Source organism: Mus caroli, unplaced genomic scaffold, assembly GCF_978045245.1.
Source record: "Mus caroli unplaced genomic scaffold, Mus_caroli_1 scaffold_6, whole genome shotgun sequence".
In the NCBI taxonomy this organism is placed as follows: Eukaryota; Metazoa; Chordata; class Mammalia; order Rodentia; family Muridae; genus Mus; species Mus caroli.
Window position 1 is genome coordinate 69,202,464 of NW_028227261.1, and position 18,640 is coordinate 69,221,103.

Consider the following 18,640-nt stretch of genomic DNA (forward strand, 5'->3'; position numbering starts at 1 on the left):
CAAATTTCCTTGTTTATTTCTGGTATGTGGAAATGCAGGTACATGTTATATAGACAATCAGTCCTTCTGAGGAAAAGGACAAGCTTTCCTTTCTCCTTGCCATTTTGGGGGAAGCCCTGGGAGACCATGTAAAGCATGGATGAAATCCCGACTGACTGTTTTAACATGACCATGGCTATGTCAAGGATGTCAATGCCTCCTCCCATGGGGAAATGGCAAAGCTTTCCCATGGGGAGAGATTCAGAGGGATGGCAAAGCCTTCATCTGGTCTCACTGTTAATATTGGCAGTGCATGGAAAAAAACAAGTAATAACCACACTTCCCTCTCCCAGGTGACAGCAGCCGGAGACTACAACTCCCCTACAGAGCTCTCCGAAGGAGATGAGCTAATCTCTCCCTGAGCTGTACATAATTAAACTTGGTGGAGCTCTGCATTGCTTTACATAGTTGGGGTTGCTCCATCACAGTGGGCACAGCCCACTTGATCTCTCTCTGTGTGTGTGTGTGTGTGTGTGTGTTCTTTTTTCATTCCTTCCCAATACTAGTCAGGTCAAGTGCCAGTCTCACCTGATAGAGCAATCCCACATGCATCTTGTCTCCTTTCTTACATTAGAATACTGGATAGGTCTTCTAGCACTATAGTTTGTAAGAATAGAAAAAGGGAGTTCTTAAGTGATGAGCGATTTCAAAATCAGTGCAGGCAGTTTGTATTCTGTTACAGGGGATTTATATCCTATGTAAGTCTTCTGTTTAAGTATTTTAGCCATTTTCTCTGGCATCAGATAGACCTGAAAGCAGAGAAGGGTGGATATCCAGCTTCCCGGTTTGACTTCTCATACCATGTTAGGGGACTCCTGGCAGGGTGGTCTTTCTGAATCTCCATTGGTCTTCAATGTCACCACAATGGAAACAGCCTTCCTAACAGCTGCTGGGAGTTGGGAAGGGTCTGATTCTCAAGTAGGTATGCAAATAAGAATCCTATGGGGTGAAGATGGAGGTCTAGGCTCCTCAAAGGTTCTCATTAGCTCCCAGTAGGGATGAAACACCTCATTTTATATGACACCACCCCCATGGGTATGCTGAGGTAGGTACCTCCTTTTATATTGTCCATGAGAGAAGGTGAGTCTAGGCTCCTTAATCAGCCTGTGCTATTATGTTGTATGGATCACAGGGTTTCTGTGATATTTGCTCAAAGCTCAGCAATAGTTTTGGAACATCTGTCTTGTTATGGTGTCTCCTTCCTATTCCTTTTGCTAGAGAGAACAAGCTTTTAGGATACACACACACACACACACACACACACACACACACACACACATATATTACATACTCATTGGTATTTCCTGGTAGCCCCCTTCTTCAGCTCCAAGTTTAGAGTTTATGAGGCAAAGAGGAAGCCCAATAAATTCACAATTGTGCGAGCTGAACCATCCCCCGGTTTCCAAGGTCTCCAGCCAGTCAGCTTTCTTCTTTCCACTTTTCAAGCTTGTGCTTGCACACACTATGGTCAGGGTTTTTAACTGCACTGAGCAAGAGGAATAGGGAACAGTCCAAGCACGTCTCCTACGCTTTCTTTCCGGAAGTGGAAAGAAACTTTGTATGCTATGCTTTAAACGGGCTTTTTATCATCTGGGGGAAAAATACAGCACTGTATGCACATGACCATAAAATACAATGCAAAGATTCATTTATTAAGCACCGTGGGGAAATAAGGGTCCACATGAGGTCATTCCATATACCTAAAGCTTAATCTTTTGTAAGTCAAATGGATTTGATTTTGTTTTAACCCTTTAAAGGCAAGGCATTCCAGATTGCGGCTCACTCTTCTTGTCCTTCATTAGCTGAAGAAAGTCTTTGGAGTCTGACACCTGCATTTCATAATTTGCATATTCTCTCTCATGCCTCATGCACAGCCAGTCAGCTTCATATTTGAAGCTGGCCTCTTTATTGTCCTTCCCTGTTTGACTTGCCCTCTGGGCAGGAGTGAATAAGCTCATTGGAGCTGTAGTTAGGAGTGGAAACTTGGTGCAGGTGAGGATAGGTGTTGGCTTTCCATGTTTTTATGACTGCGCAGGGCTGTTCCCACCTACCTTCCACTGAAGCTAATGTATGACCTGGTGAAGAGGAATTATGAAGTACTGTAATGATATGCTGACATGAAAATGCAGGGAAATATGGAATAACACTGATATTAATAAATATCAACTCCAAATCTAGCCCAACCCTAATAAATGTCTCTGTGGCTATAACTAAATGCTATCCTTATGTCAGGCAACTGTACAGCTTCCAGGGTCAGGGTGAGCTCCTTGCTGCTACTCCGACCTCATTCACTGCAGTCTCTTGCTAAGACAAAGCCTTTCTTTCTGAAACATCAACCAGACCATATAGTTTGCCTTGCAACATTTCTGACACTCTTTCAGTATAATCCAAACAAAATGTATAGCTCCTTTTCACAAGTAACTCTCTTCTACTTGGTTATGACCAACCATCTGCTGCTCCTACCTCATGGAGACCAAATTTCCCATAAGCCACTCTGTTCTAGCTTATTGAACTTTCTCATTCCTCTACCCAGCAGCCCTGGCCTGTCTGGTTCCTGTCCTTGAGATGTCTACAGACATCACATGGATATATTCTCATCATTTAGGGTTCTTTGCACACAACATATCTTAGAGAGGCCATTTCCAGCTACCCCATCTAAAACATGCAACCCATTATCCCCTTGCCAGGCATTATAAATCTCACTTATTTTGACTTCTCGTTTTCACAAGACTATCAGAAATTATGTTCTCTCTACCTTCTTTCTCATCCATGCTTCATCATGTAATCTCCCTGCCATCTAGTCCTGGCACAAAGTAGGTCCTCAAAAAAAAAAAGTCTTAAGTGTAAAATAAAAAAAGCTTTGAGAGGCAGATAGGTAAAACTGTCTTTTGAACAGCCAGGGATCTGTCCAAGACCATAGGGCTGGTATGTCATAATGCTGAGCTGGACACCAGATCTTGGGCCTAGTGTTTGTTAGGGAGGGTCCCTACATCCTGGTTTGCAGACTGGTTGCTGCAGAATCCCCAGGGTACTTGTTAAAGACATAATCTGTCCTTCGCCAATACAAGAGCTGCCTCACTGTGTTATAAAAACCACTGTGCCAATGGGGAAATGAGGCTGGGGACCAGAGCAGACCCACAATTACCAAGTTATTTTTCCTACAGGAATTTTAATAATAAAGGTGGTTTTTATAGCTGCAAGTGTATAGCTATAAAATTCAAATGTCACTGAATTAAATCCAGCCCTTAATTAATTATATTGAGGTTGTGCTGAAAAGCAATGGCCTTGTCCACTATCAGTAGAGGCGCTGTTGTTAGCAGACGGCTATGTCTATGCTCCCATCACCTTCCGGAATGACTTTTAACGCAGCGTGTAAGGTCACCCAAGCATCTATAATTAATAGACGTTTATAAGGAACAATTTTCCTTAATTAATTGACTCTCTCAAAAGTTACAAAAATGTCTATATGTACATTTTGAAATTTCCAATGCTTTGAGTTTTGCTTTGTTTTGTTTGTTTTTTTTAAACGAGACAGGGTCTTGCTATGTAGTTCTACATGTGGCCTGAAACTTGCTATGTAAACCAGGCTGGCCTCAAAGTTACAGTCTTATTGGCTCTGCCTCCAGGAGTGCTAGGATTACAAGCTTGTACCACTACACCTGCCTCTATATGTACTCTTGAGTCTCGTTCTTTATTTAATCTGAATCTGACCGTGCTGCTGGGCAGCCCGGAGTAAAGCTAATACTGGATGCTAACACTGGATACTAACACTGTATCAGTGGATATGATGCTTATCTTGGAATGGGTAGAGTCTTAGGATGTCTTTAAGCAGAGATGCTCAGCAAACCAGGAAGCCTAGCCCCTGGAGAGTGAGTCTCCCTGGAGGCAGGCAGGCACAGATGAACAACCTCAGAGGCAAAGGCTCAAAACCACAGCCCTATGCATGGTGGGCTCCTACTGTCTTTCCTTACATGTGACTCTAGGTACAAATCAGAATCAACGAGGGAGAAGTCGGCAATGAACACATTCAAAAGCTCTCTGGCCCAGTGTGAACATGATTGACACAGTGGTGGGAGGAGATAAGAAGGTGTGGTAGTTAAAGTCTTTGTTGCTGTGGTGTTGAAACACTATGACCAAAATCAACTTGGAGAGGAAAGGGTTGAGTTCATCTTACAGTGCTCAGGTTAAACTCCACTTTTCCTCATGGCTGACACATCCTTCCCTCCTATACATCTCAGCACTAACTGCCCTGAGTGTAGCATTTCCCACAGTGGGCTGTGCCCTCCCATGTTAACATATCAAACAAGAAAGTGCCTCACAGGCTTACCCACAAGCCAGTTTGGTGGGAGCATTTTCTTAGTTGAGGTTCCTTTTCTCAAATGACTCTAGCCACTGTTAAGTTGACAAAACAAGAACAAAAAGCAAAGGAACACAAAAACTAACTGGAAAGGGTTGTTCCTAGAGTGACACCAAGAACAGACAGTTTTGTCAAGTACTCTCAGAGCTGTGTTGCAGCCTCTACCAGTAGAGCTGTTATTAGACACACTGTGATGCCTTCCACTTTAGGAGTTAGGGCAGGGACTAACTTCCTCTTTATCCTGGGCCCACAGCTAGGTCGCTCTCCAGTCTTTCCATAATTGAGCAGTCACAGGTTAGAGTCCTAGCAGATGAGCAGGTAAAGAAGTGTGCCACTTCTGAGCTCAAACTATACAAACTCTCTGTAAGTCTTTGTTTTAGACATTTACAAAAAGAAGAAAGAGTATTAGATTGTATACACTGTATAATTTGTATGTTTATCAAAGCAGTTAGCAAGTGCTAATCAGTATTCATGAACATACTGAAGGAAGGAAGGAAGGATGGAAGGAAGGATGGACAGAAGGGAGTCTTATTTCCATTCTACAGCATGAGTAACAGATTTTGATGGAACTGATTTCCTCCATCCTTAGCCATTAAACATGAGTTTAGAAAATGAATGAGTTTAGATTCTCAATGTTCAGCTAGAAACAATCTACATCAGGGAGTAAGCATGTACACCTGCCAGTCTTGAGAATAGAAACCTGTCATTAATGATTGTAGCCAAGGAGCAATGATGGAAATAAGAATTCTTGGAAGCAGGTGTGAGAATCACCCAAGGTTTAGAAAGGACACCAAGGATAAAGTTGCTTAGAAATTTTGGACCCAAATTTAGTGGTTGGCAGAATTTTACAAGGATACTGGTCAGATTAGGATTTCTGGGTTATATTCATAAGTACTGAAGAGTAAAAATGAATGATAATTTATTATCACTGGTACCCACAGTGGCATAGGCATGAGGAAGGACAGGTTATGAGCAGAGTGAACATCTGGGTTCTATCACTATATAGTCACACAACTTTGTTCAGTTACACAATTGCTGTATACCTCCATTTTCTATGTAGGTAGTTGTTGAAAGTGTTAAGTAAGAAACAGGCCTAGGATCAAGAATGTCCTTGTACTTTGTGAGGTTTCTATAAGGGCTTAAGTTAACCTGTAGGCACCGCGTGCCCAAGGACAGATAACTTCCTGGAATGATCAGGACCACTGTTCATGTAAGATAACAAGTCTCATGTTGTTTTCACTTCAGTAAACAAGGTTGGTTGCTCCAACTGCACAGGATGTACTTGGTCACACATAGGCAGAATGAATGCTTACACCTGATTGGACGAAGGCAGGAAGTACTGTAGACTTTAGCCTTTATGAGTACCTGATTAACCTAATTCAGTGCCATTCTCTGGGAATTCTGGGCATGGACTCGATCAGGGTCCAACTCCCTTCCCAGTACTTAATAAAGCTTGCCTTGATGGGATGATTACAGATTTGGCCTTTCTCCTCAGCATTTTCAGGTTTAACAGTTTCAACACTAATAACCTCCCTCAGCAGAATCTCTGGCACAACACAGATGGTGCCCTGTGAGAAGAGGGACTGGAGACTTTTGGTACAACACAGAGAGGGGAACAAAAGCTTAACAGGATGAGGAATAACGAGGAGAAGGCGGCAAAAGAGGTGGAGGAGGAGAGGAATGAGGAGGAAGAAGGAACAACAGTCTTAGTAGTATAAGAGAAGGGAGAACTCTGTTACCGAAGAGATGAAACTGCTTCTATTTTGAAGAATTATGAGTTTTAGTATATTATTAAAACAAATAATTTAAATGTGATGGATTGTCCCTAAACTTTAGCCAGTTCTGAGATGATCCAAAAACTCAAGTCACCTGCAGAGGTCTTATTGGAGATACGACCAAAGCCTCCATCTTCAGAGAAGATTTGGAATCACCTGGGCTAGGCAGACCCTCATTTCTGAGACTGTCCAAGAAGACATGGTAAGATCCATGGCAAATCTAAACATCAGTTAGAGAGAAGGTGAAGGTGCCGGTGCCCATTAACTGAAACATGAGTCTACTGCAGCATTCAAGTCTAAAGCAATGAAATACTGGGAATCTCATACAGTTGATATCTGAAATTAAGCAGATTATATTCAGTCCAAATGTACTTAATAGACAATGCCTCATAGTGAGTATATCAAAGCATTGTCACAAGAAACACCAGACTCTGCCTACCCTGCAATTGTCACAAGTCTCTTACAAGTACCATTGGAGCCATACTAAAAACAAAACAAAACAAAACAACAAAAAACAAAAAACCTCTTGGAAGGGGAATTTTCAGTTAAAGTATTCAAGGCTCCTAGCTTAGGTTTAAAGGACCAAAATTGACCAAAACCTATGAAAACCTTTATGAATATTAGTAACATCCCACACTGATATTTGGTATCACAGGCACTGTCTATCAATGTCTACTTGCTGTTTCTATCTGGCCAGAAATATTCCAGGATATTATATATATATATTATATATAATATTAACATATGTAATATTATATATATTATATTCTTGTATATTCCATTCAGTATTATTACCTTGGCTCCTTACCTGTCTTCAAAGCCAACAGTGATGTCTTTGGCCCTGTACATGTATCATCTACACATCCTCTTGTCCTTTCTTCTCTTTCTAAGTGTTCATATTAAACTGGGCCCGCCCAGATAATTCTACAAATATTCTTATGTATTCTATTTAATAATAGCTGTATTATATTCAGTTAATGTGTAATATTATACATATATTATATTCTTAGCAACTTAACATGAATTGCTCTGTCACAGATAACATGCATGATCTTTTTCTTTCTCAGTCTGATTTTCCTTCTACAAACCTTCCACATTTTGTGATTCTGGAACAAGCCCTTTGCTGTCCTCCTGTCTGTGAAGGTGTCCTTTAACTTGTCCTTTCTTCCCTTGTCCTTGAGCTCCAGCTGAGATGACGTTTAGTATGTTCTTGAGACTGTTTCATTTATTTATTATTTTTAAAGAATTTACTGTAAAAGTTGCATACTGCTTCCTTCTGTTCCACAAAAGAAAAACCGAGTCAATTTTCCTTGTCAGATCTGCAGGTAAGGGGACCTCAGAGCTAGCCATAGTCAATGGTCACTGTTGTCCTTTTTTTTCTCATGTAAGAGAGCTACAGAACTCTCGGGTCTAAAGGAGCCAAGAGTACATCTATTTAAAGATCCTCTGTTTACAATTAAGCAACAGGTTTATAGTTCTGAATCTGCTTCTAAATTTGGTAATGAGTCAAATGCATTCCCTAATGTCTTCCATTATTACAGCAACCTCCCGTCTTCAGCAAGATTGAAAAGCAAATCTTGCTGTTCTTTTCAAACTACTGCATGACTGTAGTAGCTCTACTGCTGTTATTTGCTAAATAAGCCAAGATTCAAATTACAAACATTGTCCTTAGGAAATAAGGTGTACACATGCACAGAACTATAGAAAGTAGACCACTTAAACAGGGGCTGGGATCAGAACATAAACCTGTTTAGTCCAGGAAGAATTTTTACAATTGTGGAATTGTTTTAACTAAAAATGGAAACATTAAAAATGTGTGGTGTTTAAAAGTATTTTGGGTTTGGTGTTTTTGGAAAAATCAGGTCTAGCAATATTGCCTTGCACTTTATTCTTTGGCAGCAATCTGATGGAAATGAACTGTGTCCTCAGACATTGTACAGCAGGCAAAATAATGACCTTGCAAAGATGTCTTAATCCCTGGAAGCCATGATGTGGCAGGTGGGAATTAGCTGAACTTAAAACAGAGAGATGATCCTAGGTCATCTAGGTGGGTCCAGTTTAACCCCATATACACTTAGAAAGAGAAGAAGGGACGGAAGAGTATGTAGGTGACACATGAGAAGGGCCAAAGACATCACTTTTGGCTTTGAACAGGGAGTCAAGAGCCAAAATCTACAATGGCTTCTAGAATGGTGTTTAGTTTATAATCAGAAAGAAAATGAGGTCCCCAGTTATGAAGCAAAATTCTTCCATCATTTTGAATGAGAAAGAAAGGATGTTCCTGAGAGTCTTTAGGGAAGAAGAGAGCCTATTGCCATTTTGATTTTAGCAACCATCAGTATTTCTACCTACAGGACTGTATGAAATATGAGAATATCTTATTTGGTTCCTGAAATACATGTTAACTTGTAACAGTAGCAGTAGGAATAAATATGCACAATATACATATTCATATATATATATGAATACACATATTCATATATATATATATTCATTCTCTCTCTCTCTCTCTATATATATATATCTATCTCTCTATCTCTCTATCTCTATCTCTTGGAGCCAAAATTACACTTGCAACCAAGAAAATATAAGGGGCAAAACAATGCTTGACTGGGTGAAGAGGAGAAGGTGGGAAGATGTGGGAAGTTGTTATGAGTATTCTTTACACTAATTAAAACAATAAAAGATACTTAACATCACTAGTCATGAGGACTGTTGCGTAATAAAAGTGACAGACAATAAGAAGCAGAGAGGGCATGGAGAAACTAGGGTTCTTTACACTGCTAACGGAGATGTGACATAATTCTGCTGTTTGGAACAAAGTTGGCAGATCCTTTAAAAGGTAAACATAAATGCTCTACATAAGGGAGCACTTTTAGAAATGAGTCAGCCAAGAGATGAAACTTATAGCTGCCACATGTGAAGGTGCACACAAATCTTTATGGCATCATTATTCATTATAGCCCAAAGTGGAAATGACACATGTGTCTACTCTACCACCCGAGGAAGTGATGAATGAAAGGTGGCCTATTCTTATAGTGGACTACTACCCTGCCCTGAGGAATAACAGCCCTTAAGGAAGAATCATTTAGCTATAAAGTGAATGTGGGATATGGCACAAGGGGTGGTGGTGGTGGTGGTGGTGGTAATGGTCGGGGTGGTGGTGTAATGGTCTGGGTGGTGGTGGTGGTGGTATAAACTATCATCATCATTATGCCCAATAATAAAGATTAGTAGCAAAAGACAAAGTATTGTATGATTCCATTTACATAATCATACACAAACCTGTTCAGGATAGATAGCTTTGTAGAGACAAAATACTTTGGAGTTTGCCTGGGAGATTAGGGAGTGATAGTTAAGGGCCATGAAGTTCATTTGGGGAGGAATGAGAATGTACTCTAAAGGTGAATGTGATGAGAGATGCAGAACTCTGAATATATACCATATGCCACTGGCTTCTGTGAAGTTGTCTGCTATATATGGACAATACCTTGATGAAACTTTTAAAGATGAAAGAAACCCTCATTTTTTGGGAATAGTTACAAAAAGATATAGACTTGTTGAATAAATATCTGAACTGTGCACCCACGGTGGAAGGGTTTTACAAAACATAAATCATATCTCAAGAAATCTGGAAAAAAGTTTGTAGTCATTCGGGGTCACATTGTGGCTACTAGTTAACCTGAGCAAGAATGAGGAAGAATGGGAATTCTTGACCCTTGAAATTCTGTTCCCTCAGTGTGTTTCAGTATAAATCCAAAGGGCCCCGAGCATCAGAAGACATGAGTGTGGCCCACAGTCCTTTTCTAAACATGCCCCCGCTGCCTTGACTTTATCACTCATCTCCTTAGGTATTTCTTTTTCCCATGCCAGAGTGTCATGGTCCTTGGGATCTTGCTACTATGTTTTCTAATTAATCAACTGAACTTGACACCTCAGGAGAACAGACAGCACAGAGTTCTGCCATTCCCTTTGCCTGTTGCATACAGAGTCCTTTACAAAGGAAGCATCATGGACATAGATCTAGGCAGTTGCAGCCTCTCCTAAAACCATGACAAAGGCATGCTACATCTCTCATCTATCCAACTACCCATCCTTCTGTACTCTGCTAGACAGATGAAATTTTTCTTTTTCCATAGGGTTGAGATGAGCCTGCCCACAATACTTTCTGGTCTCTTATTTGTTTCCTTAAGTCTTCTTGAAAGTCAAGTAAATTTGCTATATTCTCATCTTTAGTTTTAAGTATGAAGTGCAGATGTTTGGTGGACTCTTTGTTTCTGTACTTAAGTGTTGGTCATTTACCATTCTAGCCAGTACTAAGGTCCTTTTGATGGCAGGTTGACTCAGTCAATGGCTAGCACCATGTGACTCAGGCTACCACTGAGACACAGTCATTCTTGTCTAGCTTTCGTTTTGATCCAGGTATCGGAGAAAAGTTTCTTTTGTCAGACTTTGCTACTGGTGACAAGGCCCTCTTTGAGTCTAACTTGATGAAGAAAACTCTCAGGTTAACAACTGCTGGTTTCAAAATTTGAGGACCACCAATTTGAAATGACTTAACATTATGAAAAACTTACACAGCTACTTTCCTTTTTTATTGCAGCTACTAAATCATGATGAGGAGGGGTAGAGAAAGAATTTCAAAACAACTACCTTTTAGTTTCATTTCCTTAGCAGGGTCTCTCTGATCTCTTTATTAGACACAAAATGTGTCAGCCACTCAACTCACAAAAAGACAGGAAAACTTGCCAGGAAAGAAGAAGCATTTTCTAGCTCCCCATGGAAGCCTGAGATGAGCTCATCTGTGCTCTCTCCTTTCCATGACAGATACACCCACCCCTTAGCTCTCATCTTCTCATTTCCCACTGATGGTGCCAAGCTGGCCTTATAGTATCTTTTTTGTGATCTTATAAAATCAATGACAACCAGAAACACTTCCGTTTTGGGTATGACTTCAGCAGCAGTCTCCACCTGGAGAGGCTCTCATCTGTATTGGTAAGTGGAGCTAACCTAGCCACACGGAAGCAATTTACCAGGAAACTCCTGCTTTGCTTCAAAACACTGCCAGTGCTACTCTGGTTGGGAAGGCTTCCTAGCAAGGTGACTCAAAGCAGAACCTGACTGGCCAAGATGGTGTTCCAATCTCTTGCTGATATCTGTACACATCAAAAACTTCTCTTTCCCTAGCACGGTTAGACCTGCACATTAAGTAAGCGGTATTCAAAATGAGACTTGGGCCTCTCCCTGTGTTCTCATCACAAGCCATCTCCCTTGCTGGAAACAGTACTTATCAGAAGCTACCTCAGTTTAGATGCGTAAGCAGTTTTCAGTTGGCTAAGTCAGCTTCTCCAGCTGCCTGAGAGACACTGAGAGAAATGGCCTTCACAAGGTGCTGGTAAGCATTGTATCTCTGAAAAAGGTGTTTCCCTATGCTCTTAACATTAGTTGATTCTGGTTTGATATTGTAAATAGTAATTCTGGCTAACAAGCAGTTGAGCATTTAAGATGTGCTGGGCATGATGGTTCTAAGCATGTTACACCAATGAGATAATTTAGTCATCCCAGACTATTTCTGGGAGCTCCTGGTGATTCTCATGGCTGGATGATGAAATGAGGTCAGCAAGTTAAGAAACAGCATAGGAAGTGGCTAAGTGTGATACAAGCCTATGTTCTGAGGCTCCCTCGAACTACACAAGGGGGACCCACAGGACCAAAGCCTGTACTTTTCTTATGAGACTATCAGGGCACTTATTTATCTTGAGCCTCAGTCCAGAAAAACAAACAAACAAACAAACAACCCAAGAACACTGAAATTTCTCCAAGTGTACAGCAGCACCAGAATTTATAAGAATCCGACCACAAGTGAACTCAGTTGGTGTTGAAGACTCAGGCTAAAAACAGTGTGGACACAAAGCTGGGCTGATGTTTCCAGTCTTGGAGCTGTTTCCAAGGACTTTCACATTACCAGAGCTAGAGAAAGAAAGCTAACGTTTACTGAGTGTGAATGATGTTACCAGCACTGCTATAAATAAGCACTTTTATTCACACACACACACACACACACACACACACACACACACACACACACACACACAGAATTACAATTTATCCCTTCCCTTTCCTTCCTCCAAACTCTCCCATATATTCCTCTCCCCTCGCCTTCAAATTCATAGCCTGTTATTGCATACATATATGTATGTGTATACTCACACATATTCCTAAATATAACTTCCTTGGTACATATAATGTTACTTGTATGTATGTGTTCATGGCTGAGTTCTAGATAACCAATTGATATACTCTATTCCCAGTATTCATCAGTCATACACCTACAGCCTTATTTAACTCACACCACCCTGTGGATAGTATTAATTTCACTGATACTCAAGACTCTGTACACCTTTTTTTTCTCCCAAGATCATGTAGCTAATAACAAGTATAACTGGTAAGCAAATGTAGAAGTGCTCAGTATTCACTCCCACCTCTAATCTCAGGTTATGTTTAGCTCACATGACATATATTGTGAAGAAGCATCTTTGTTTTGAGATGAGGTTTCACTAGGGAACCTCTGCTGGACTGGAGTTTGCTAAGTAGCTCAGGCTGGCCCAGAACTCATATCTTCCTGTCTCAGCTCAGTAGTGCAATTAATGGTGTGAGCTACTATGTTCGACTTGAACAGAATCCCAGCTATTTCTCTATTTTAGGTAGGCAGCTCTACTGCATTCCCTAATCCGTAAGCACCCAGAAGCCCCAACCTTGAGTTTTATAGGTGAGTGTTCCCCAACATTGGCAGAGGTGTAGCTGGCAATCATGATCTTTTGGCACACCAACACTTCCCACCCTGCTTTTAGAGGAGCTGTTTAAAAGGTTTTTCAGGAGACTCAAACAAACACAGCAGCTGAAGGATGGGCACGTTGTTCCTAAATCCTGGGCATGGTGTCTACGGTCATACTTCATTACTCAGCCCCTTGCTTGGCGCCTCTTTAGACCCTCTGTTTCTCTTCTCTGGCTTTGGAACATTTGGCAGCTTCCAACAGCTTGCCTTCAAAGAGTTGAAGATGAGTTTGATATTACAATAGCTTTGCCTAAATCCCAGGTTTCTATTCATTATATTAGATTCCAGCAAATGAGGGTATTTAGTCCATGGCAGAGCTGAACTGTGTCTAGCTCAACATAAACAAGAGAATTAATTCCCCACTGACAAGCAATTGGAAGTATGTCAACAGTGCCCATGTAGGTGTGGGTTGGAGAGTAGACAGCAGAAGAGATTTTAGAAGATTGTTGCTCAACATCTGGATTCTGTATAGAGAAGAATGAAGATTGGAACTAGAATGCAATTAGGAAAGAGCAAACACTTTACACACACACACACACACACACACATACACACACACACACACACACACACACATTTACAAAGCAGAGTCTTTAGTCCCCCTTAGGGCACCTTAGCTTGCCTTCTTCATTATCAACTTTCATTTTCCCTGCAAAGCTACTACAGGTCCCTTTCCAGATGAGCCTTAAGTCATAGGGGCAGAAAGACTGTTGCAAAAACAGATACAAAAGAGAGTAGCATGTGTGACTGGAGTACAGTGTGACAACATAATCCCCCCACGGATGGATGAGGTCAGTATGGGTGAAGCCGGCTTTCCTAGCATCTACTGAATCATCTGATGGGAGCAGCAACTGAAAAGAATAAATACAAACACATGCACCACACCACCACAAAGACTGTTAGCCCAGGTCTAAGGAAAAGGATCCTGTCTCCATAGGATCAGCGGGGTGGAGGTGAAGGGGAGCCGAGCTTTAGGAGACCTCACCCTCTTCTTGTTCCTCATATCAGCTACGCAGAGGTGTGACTTCAGGTTGCCTGGCGACTAAGAAACAAGGTGTTGACTCGGTCAGTATCTAAGGTCTCTTACGGTTTTAAAGGCAAGGATTTGTCCCAGGCTAAGACGTTTTATGAAAGTACATTGTTTCGACAGCACAACCTTGGAAGGATTATACTCGGAGTTTCATCAACCTCAGGCACTATGTGCAGAAACCTTTGTCGAACCTCTGTAGATATGGGGAAAGCATTGACAGGGGTACATTTGAATAAAAACTTCAGTTTGGGGACTGGGTCACATTTACCTATGCACCTCAGGCATGTGTGACATATTATAGGCATTTAGTTAAAAGGATTTCTGAATAGAAGTGGACAGGGGTTTTTAGGTTACCTGCTAATGTGACAGCAATGGAGACAGAGTCATATCCCAAGGCATTTGTGGCATTGCAAGTATAGAAACCCACATCAGCTTCCACTGGTGCCAAGATCTGTAAGGAATCATCTGGCTGTAGAAGAATCCTGGAGCAACAGAAAAGAAATGTAGACCTGGTCAAGTCAGCTGACTCCTTTTGGAACTCAGTATGGGGAAGATGTGTAGGGATGCATTGAGAACTATGTTCTAACAACCCAGAAAGACAAGATAGGATATTCAGGAAACCCAGGCTCTTTCATTGATTTGATTGGCACGTTGGTGATCTCAGATAGGGGTTTTGATTTGTTTATAAGTGTGCTGACTACCTGCTCTAATGCTAATAGTTGGCACAGACAACAGTTGTTATATGGAATGCAATTTATGGTGGTGCCTTCAAGCTGATGGTTCAATTACTCAACCGGGCTGATAAAACCTAAAATGTATATGTAGAGGTAGGAATCTAGAAGAGCTAGAGAGACAGGGTAGGAACTAAGATATCCAGGGCCTGGGGTAGGAAGGTCTTAGGTGGAACAGACCACTCATGCCATAGAAAAGTATTTGTGACATTACTAGACTAGTTCTTTCCACCTTGGTGGTCCTTTCCAATTTCAAGTTTCAAAGAACTACCCACTAGTGTTAACATCCATCCCTGGGAATCAAGCAGGCACCAGAGGGTCACCTGTTCAAGAAAGAGGAGGACTGTTGAGGAGTGGAAGTTAAATGCTTGGTCTTGGTTGGGTATCCTGCCTCAGCAGTATTCTCCATCTGGGTAACCACTCTGTTTTCTTTACTATGTCTTTTGCATGGTCCTTCTAGGTTCAATGGCTTTGCAGTTCAGCAACACCCCTAGGCAACTCTTAGTTTTCTAAGGCACTTGACCAGTCTTGAGTCTCCTTAGCTCTGTTGTTAGTCATGGACATATTATTGTGTTGTTATTTTTACCTTTGCCAGATGGAAGGCAGGAGTGGGATTGTATCTCTCAATCTAGCTATGTATGGGCAGTTCTGTTCTTTAAAAAATAATGAAAAAGAAGACAGAACATATCAGCCAAAGCAATGGTTTGTAGTTACTTTAGTACTATTCTAGAGCACCACTATAGTTCTGGGGATGGCCGTGCTTTTGCAACCTTGAGTGGAGCTGAAGCTGCATGGGGGATGACAGGAGAATAACAGGAGACTGTGAGGTAACTCACCCACTCATTCACGCACACATTCATTCATCTTTGGAGGTTTGTCTCTAAGTCAGACAGTTACATGCCAGTTTACTTCAAAGAAGCTAATAAGAGAAAGATAGCTATGTAAGCTATTACCTTGGATACCAACATCACTGTATCCTAAAGGAATCTTACCGGATGCAGCATAATGCAACGGCATTGCTAAATCTCTTCAGGTGTTCAAGCTGTTTTAGATTTAAAAATTGGAGAAAAAAAAAGTAGTAAAATGGACCATGGTTTAAATCTTCATGATGTCCCAGGAATATGCACACACTTCCATACAATTGCTTTATAAGAATAGCAAAAGCAGACGGCATCAATTTAAATAGAACATAGTAGATCATATTCAATTTCACCACACCAAGAAGGTTGGGGTTAAAGTTCACTAAATCCTCAAATCCATTAGCCTGCTTGCCTCTTTACAACCAGCATCATTTCTCCTTTCCTTACAGAAAGGAGTCATTAATACTTGAAGCAGGAGGCTGAAAGATCGTTCTTTTGAACCTTATGCTAGTCTTGCTAGGATCTAAGTATCAGTCACTGACAAACTGACTTTCTACCATTACAGTCTATCAGCTACTAAAATGTAGATTTAGTATGTTTCCTACTAAGCAGAGAGACTACTACCATAATGCATAATGCAGATAACTTCCAAACTATGGTTCGATATTTCTATTGCCAGTATCTCTTATTAGTAATTAGTAATGCTTGATCGTTGTGATGAGGTGTGTGTGTGTGTGTGTGTTAGGTATGAAGATATAGAAGAGTCACATGCCATTGGTTCATAGCTCCATATTCAGGTTATTTTGTTCTACAAAGATATTTTCAATTCTACACTCTTTCTTTCTTTTTTCTTTTTTAGCTAGACTATAAATTATTAGCTCAAGGGTGAGGACTGTCTTATCATTTCATCTTTAATGTTCAGCAAAGTGTTGTCAAGTTGAATCAGTTCTTCTTTAAGTTAGATTCAAAGCCACTGGTCTGAAGATGTTCAAAGCCACAGGAAGCCATGCATGGTGGAGAGCAGACTAGAACTCAAGATGCCAGAACTCTATGGCCTGAATTCCAAGGCAACGCTCTCAGGAACTTGCTCTGTGGCCTTGGAGGAGTTATTTTTTATTTAACTTCTCAATGACAGCCCCCTATATAAATGAGAATTGCAGCACCAATCTGGGTGTTGATTCTTCAGGGACTCCTGCATTTGGAGCACATAGGAAAGACTGGGAACGTGATACACTATGGATGTGAAGTCACTGTTTTGTTATTGTTGCTCTCAGCACCATGATTCCTGGTCCTCCTCCATGCCTGAGCCCGCACATTCTGGAAGTTGCACAAAGCTATTTTAATGATGTTTAGTGTCTTCTATCGAGCCCAGGTTTGCCTGGAACTTGCCTTGCTCCTGTCTCTTCCTTCCCAGTGCTGGATGGCAGCCTTGTGCCATCATATTCAGCCTGGGGAGCACTTTTGAGATGAGTGAATGGATCAGAGTCAAGGAGCTTTAAAGCAACCGGATAAACTCAGCACACAGAGGAGAGAGCAAGGGGCTGGCTGTGTAAGAGGTCGGGCAGTGGAGAAGAGAAGGGGACAATGGGCACAGGGCATGCTGGGTTGCCAACAAATGGCACAGATCTATCCTTGAGTGAGGAATGGTGGAATCAGGACAACTAGTTCTTCCATAATGGTTTTAGCACTGTTAACCACTAAATGAACAATTTAAAGAAAAATAGCCAGAATCCTGCAATTTTAGAAAACTATAAAACCACCAGGTCAAAAGAATGAAAATTGACAGGCAGTAAATGTAGGAGCAAATGGGCCAACTTAAAAGCATGCACAAAGAACTCAGGAGTCCTGGGTAGAGTAGGGTTGGGTCTTCTCCTTATCTCTAGGTGAACATTTCTTTTTCTGCTCACAGGTTCTAGAGACTATGGTAAAACATGCCACAAAGGGGGAATGAGAGCCAATGTTTAATACACAGGTTACTCACCACGTTACTGGCTTCGTATTACTTTCTACATTTTGAGAGGAGGCACATACTTAGACATAAGAAATTGATTCAGATAGTGCATGCTGGGATCAGGAATGAGGAATGACTTTTGAAACCTAATTTTTATTTATTTATTTTTTAATTTTAAAAACTCAACTAAACGCTGTCATCTACTGAGGCCAACTAGGAAGGTGCATGGGCCGGCCACCTTCCTGGCAGGTGGTAATTTGTGCGAATCTTGGTAGCTAGAGAGATGCAAGCTACAGTGTCTCAAGTCTGAGTTTTAGGAAGTTTGGAGCAGAAGGTGAAAAGACTGCTGTAAGACAACCTCCTGTGGGTGAGAAGTCTTTGTGAAGCCAAAAATCAGAGTAGTCCTAGAGGCTTTGCAGAAGAGCTTTGGTTTTGTGAAGATGTTTTGCAGAACTGACCGAGGCTCGTGAAGAGTTTCCTACCACGACGTGGCCAAGGCAACTTTTCCACCTTCAGTGTTTTACACGCATTTGCCAACTAGAAGTTATTTCATGCTGAAGCCTCCCAATTGTTCAGATGGAAGTACAGAAAATATTTTTGGAATGGGAAAGGCCACCTGACCACACATTCTTAACCCCGTCCTTATGCTTACTGCCAAAGATTTTGGCTTCTTTCTCTTTAGAAATTCATAACGTCTTGAATTTGCTAATGTGGATAGTTTTATTTTCTGCTTGCTGGGTAATTCAGCTCAAGCTGTAAGCTGTACGTGAAATGTGCCTGCCTGGATTTTCTGACTGGTGGGTAGGGGGTGTGTCCAAACTCTAGCCAGCATATGCTTTTGTAAATAAAGTCTCATCAGAACACTGCATACCAGTGTGGGTACTGTCTATAGCTCTGTTCAGGCTATGGGGGCAGAACTGGATAGCTGACACAGCTTATACCCCACATGCTTACTGTTTGGCCCTTTGCAAGGAAATTTTGCTGACTTCCAACATGCATTTTCAATTTTGATGTGTCTTAGTGATTTCCTCAATTTATCAAAATGGTATTTCATGTTTTTCA

General features: G+C 41.2%; 1 protein-coding gene across 2 annotated transcripts in view; it reads right to left on the minus strand.

Annotated features, from left to right (window-relative positions):
• Adamtsl1 (ADAMTS like 1) overlaps positions 1-18,640 on the minus strand; it is a 367,312-nt gene that overhangs the window by 57,493 nt on the left and 291,179 nt on the right. For both annotated transcript variants that reach the window (XM_021160015.3, XM_029476026.2), the window contains one exon: positions 14,391-14,518. In XM_021160015.3, the coding sequence (XP_021015674.2) occupies positions 14,391-14,518 (128 nt within the window). The remainder of the gene's footprint in view (positions 1-14,390; positions 14,519-18,640) is intronic.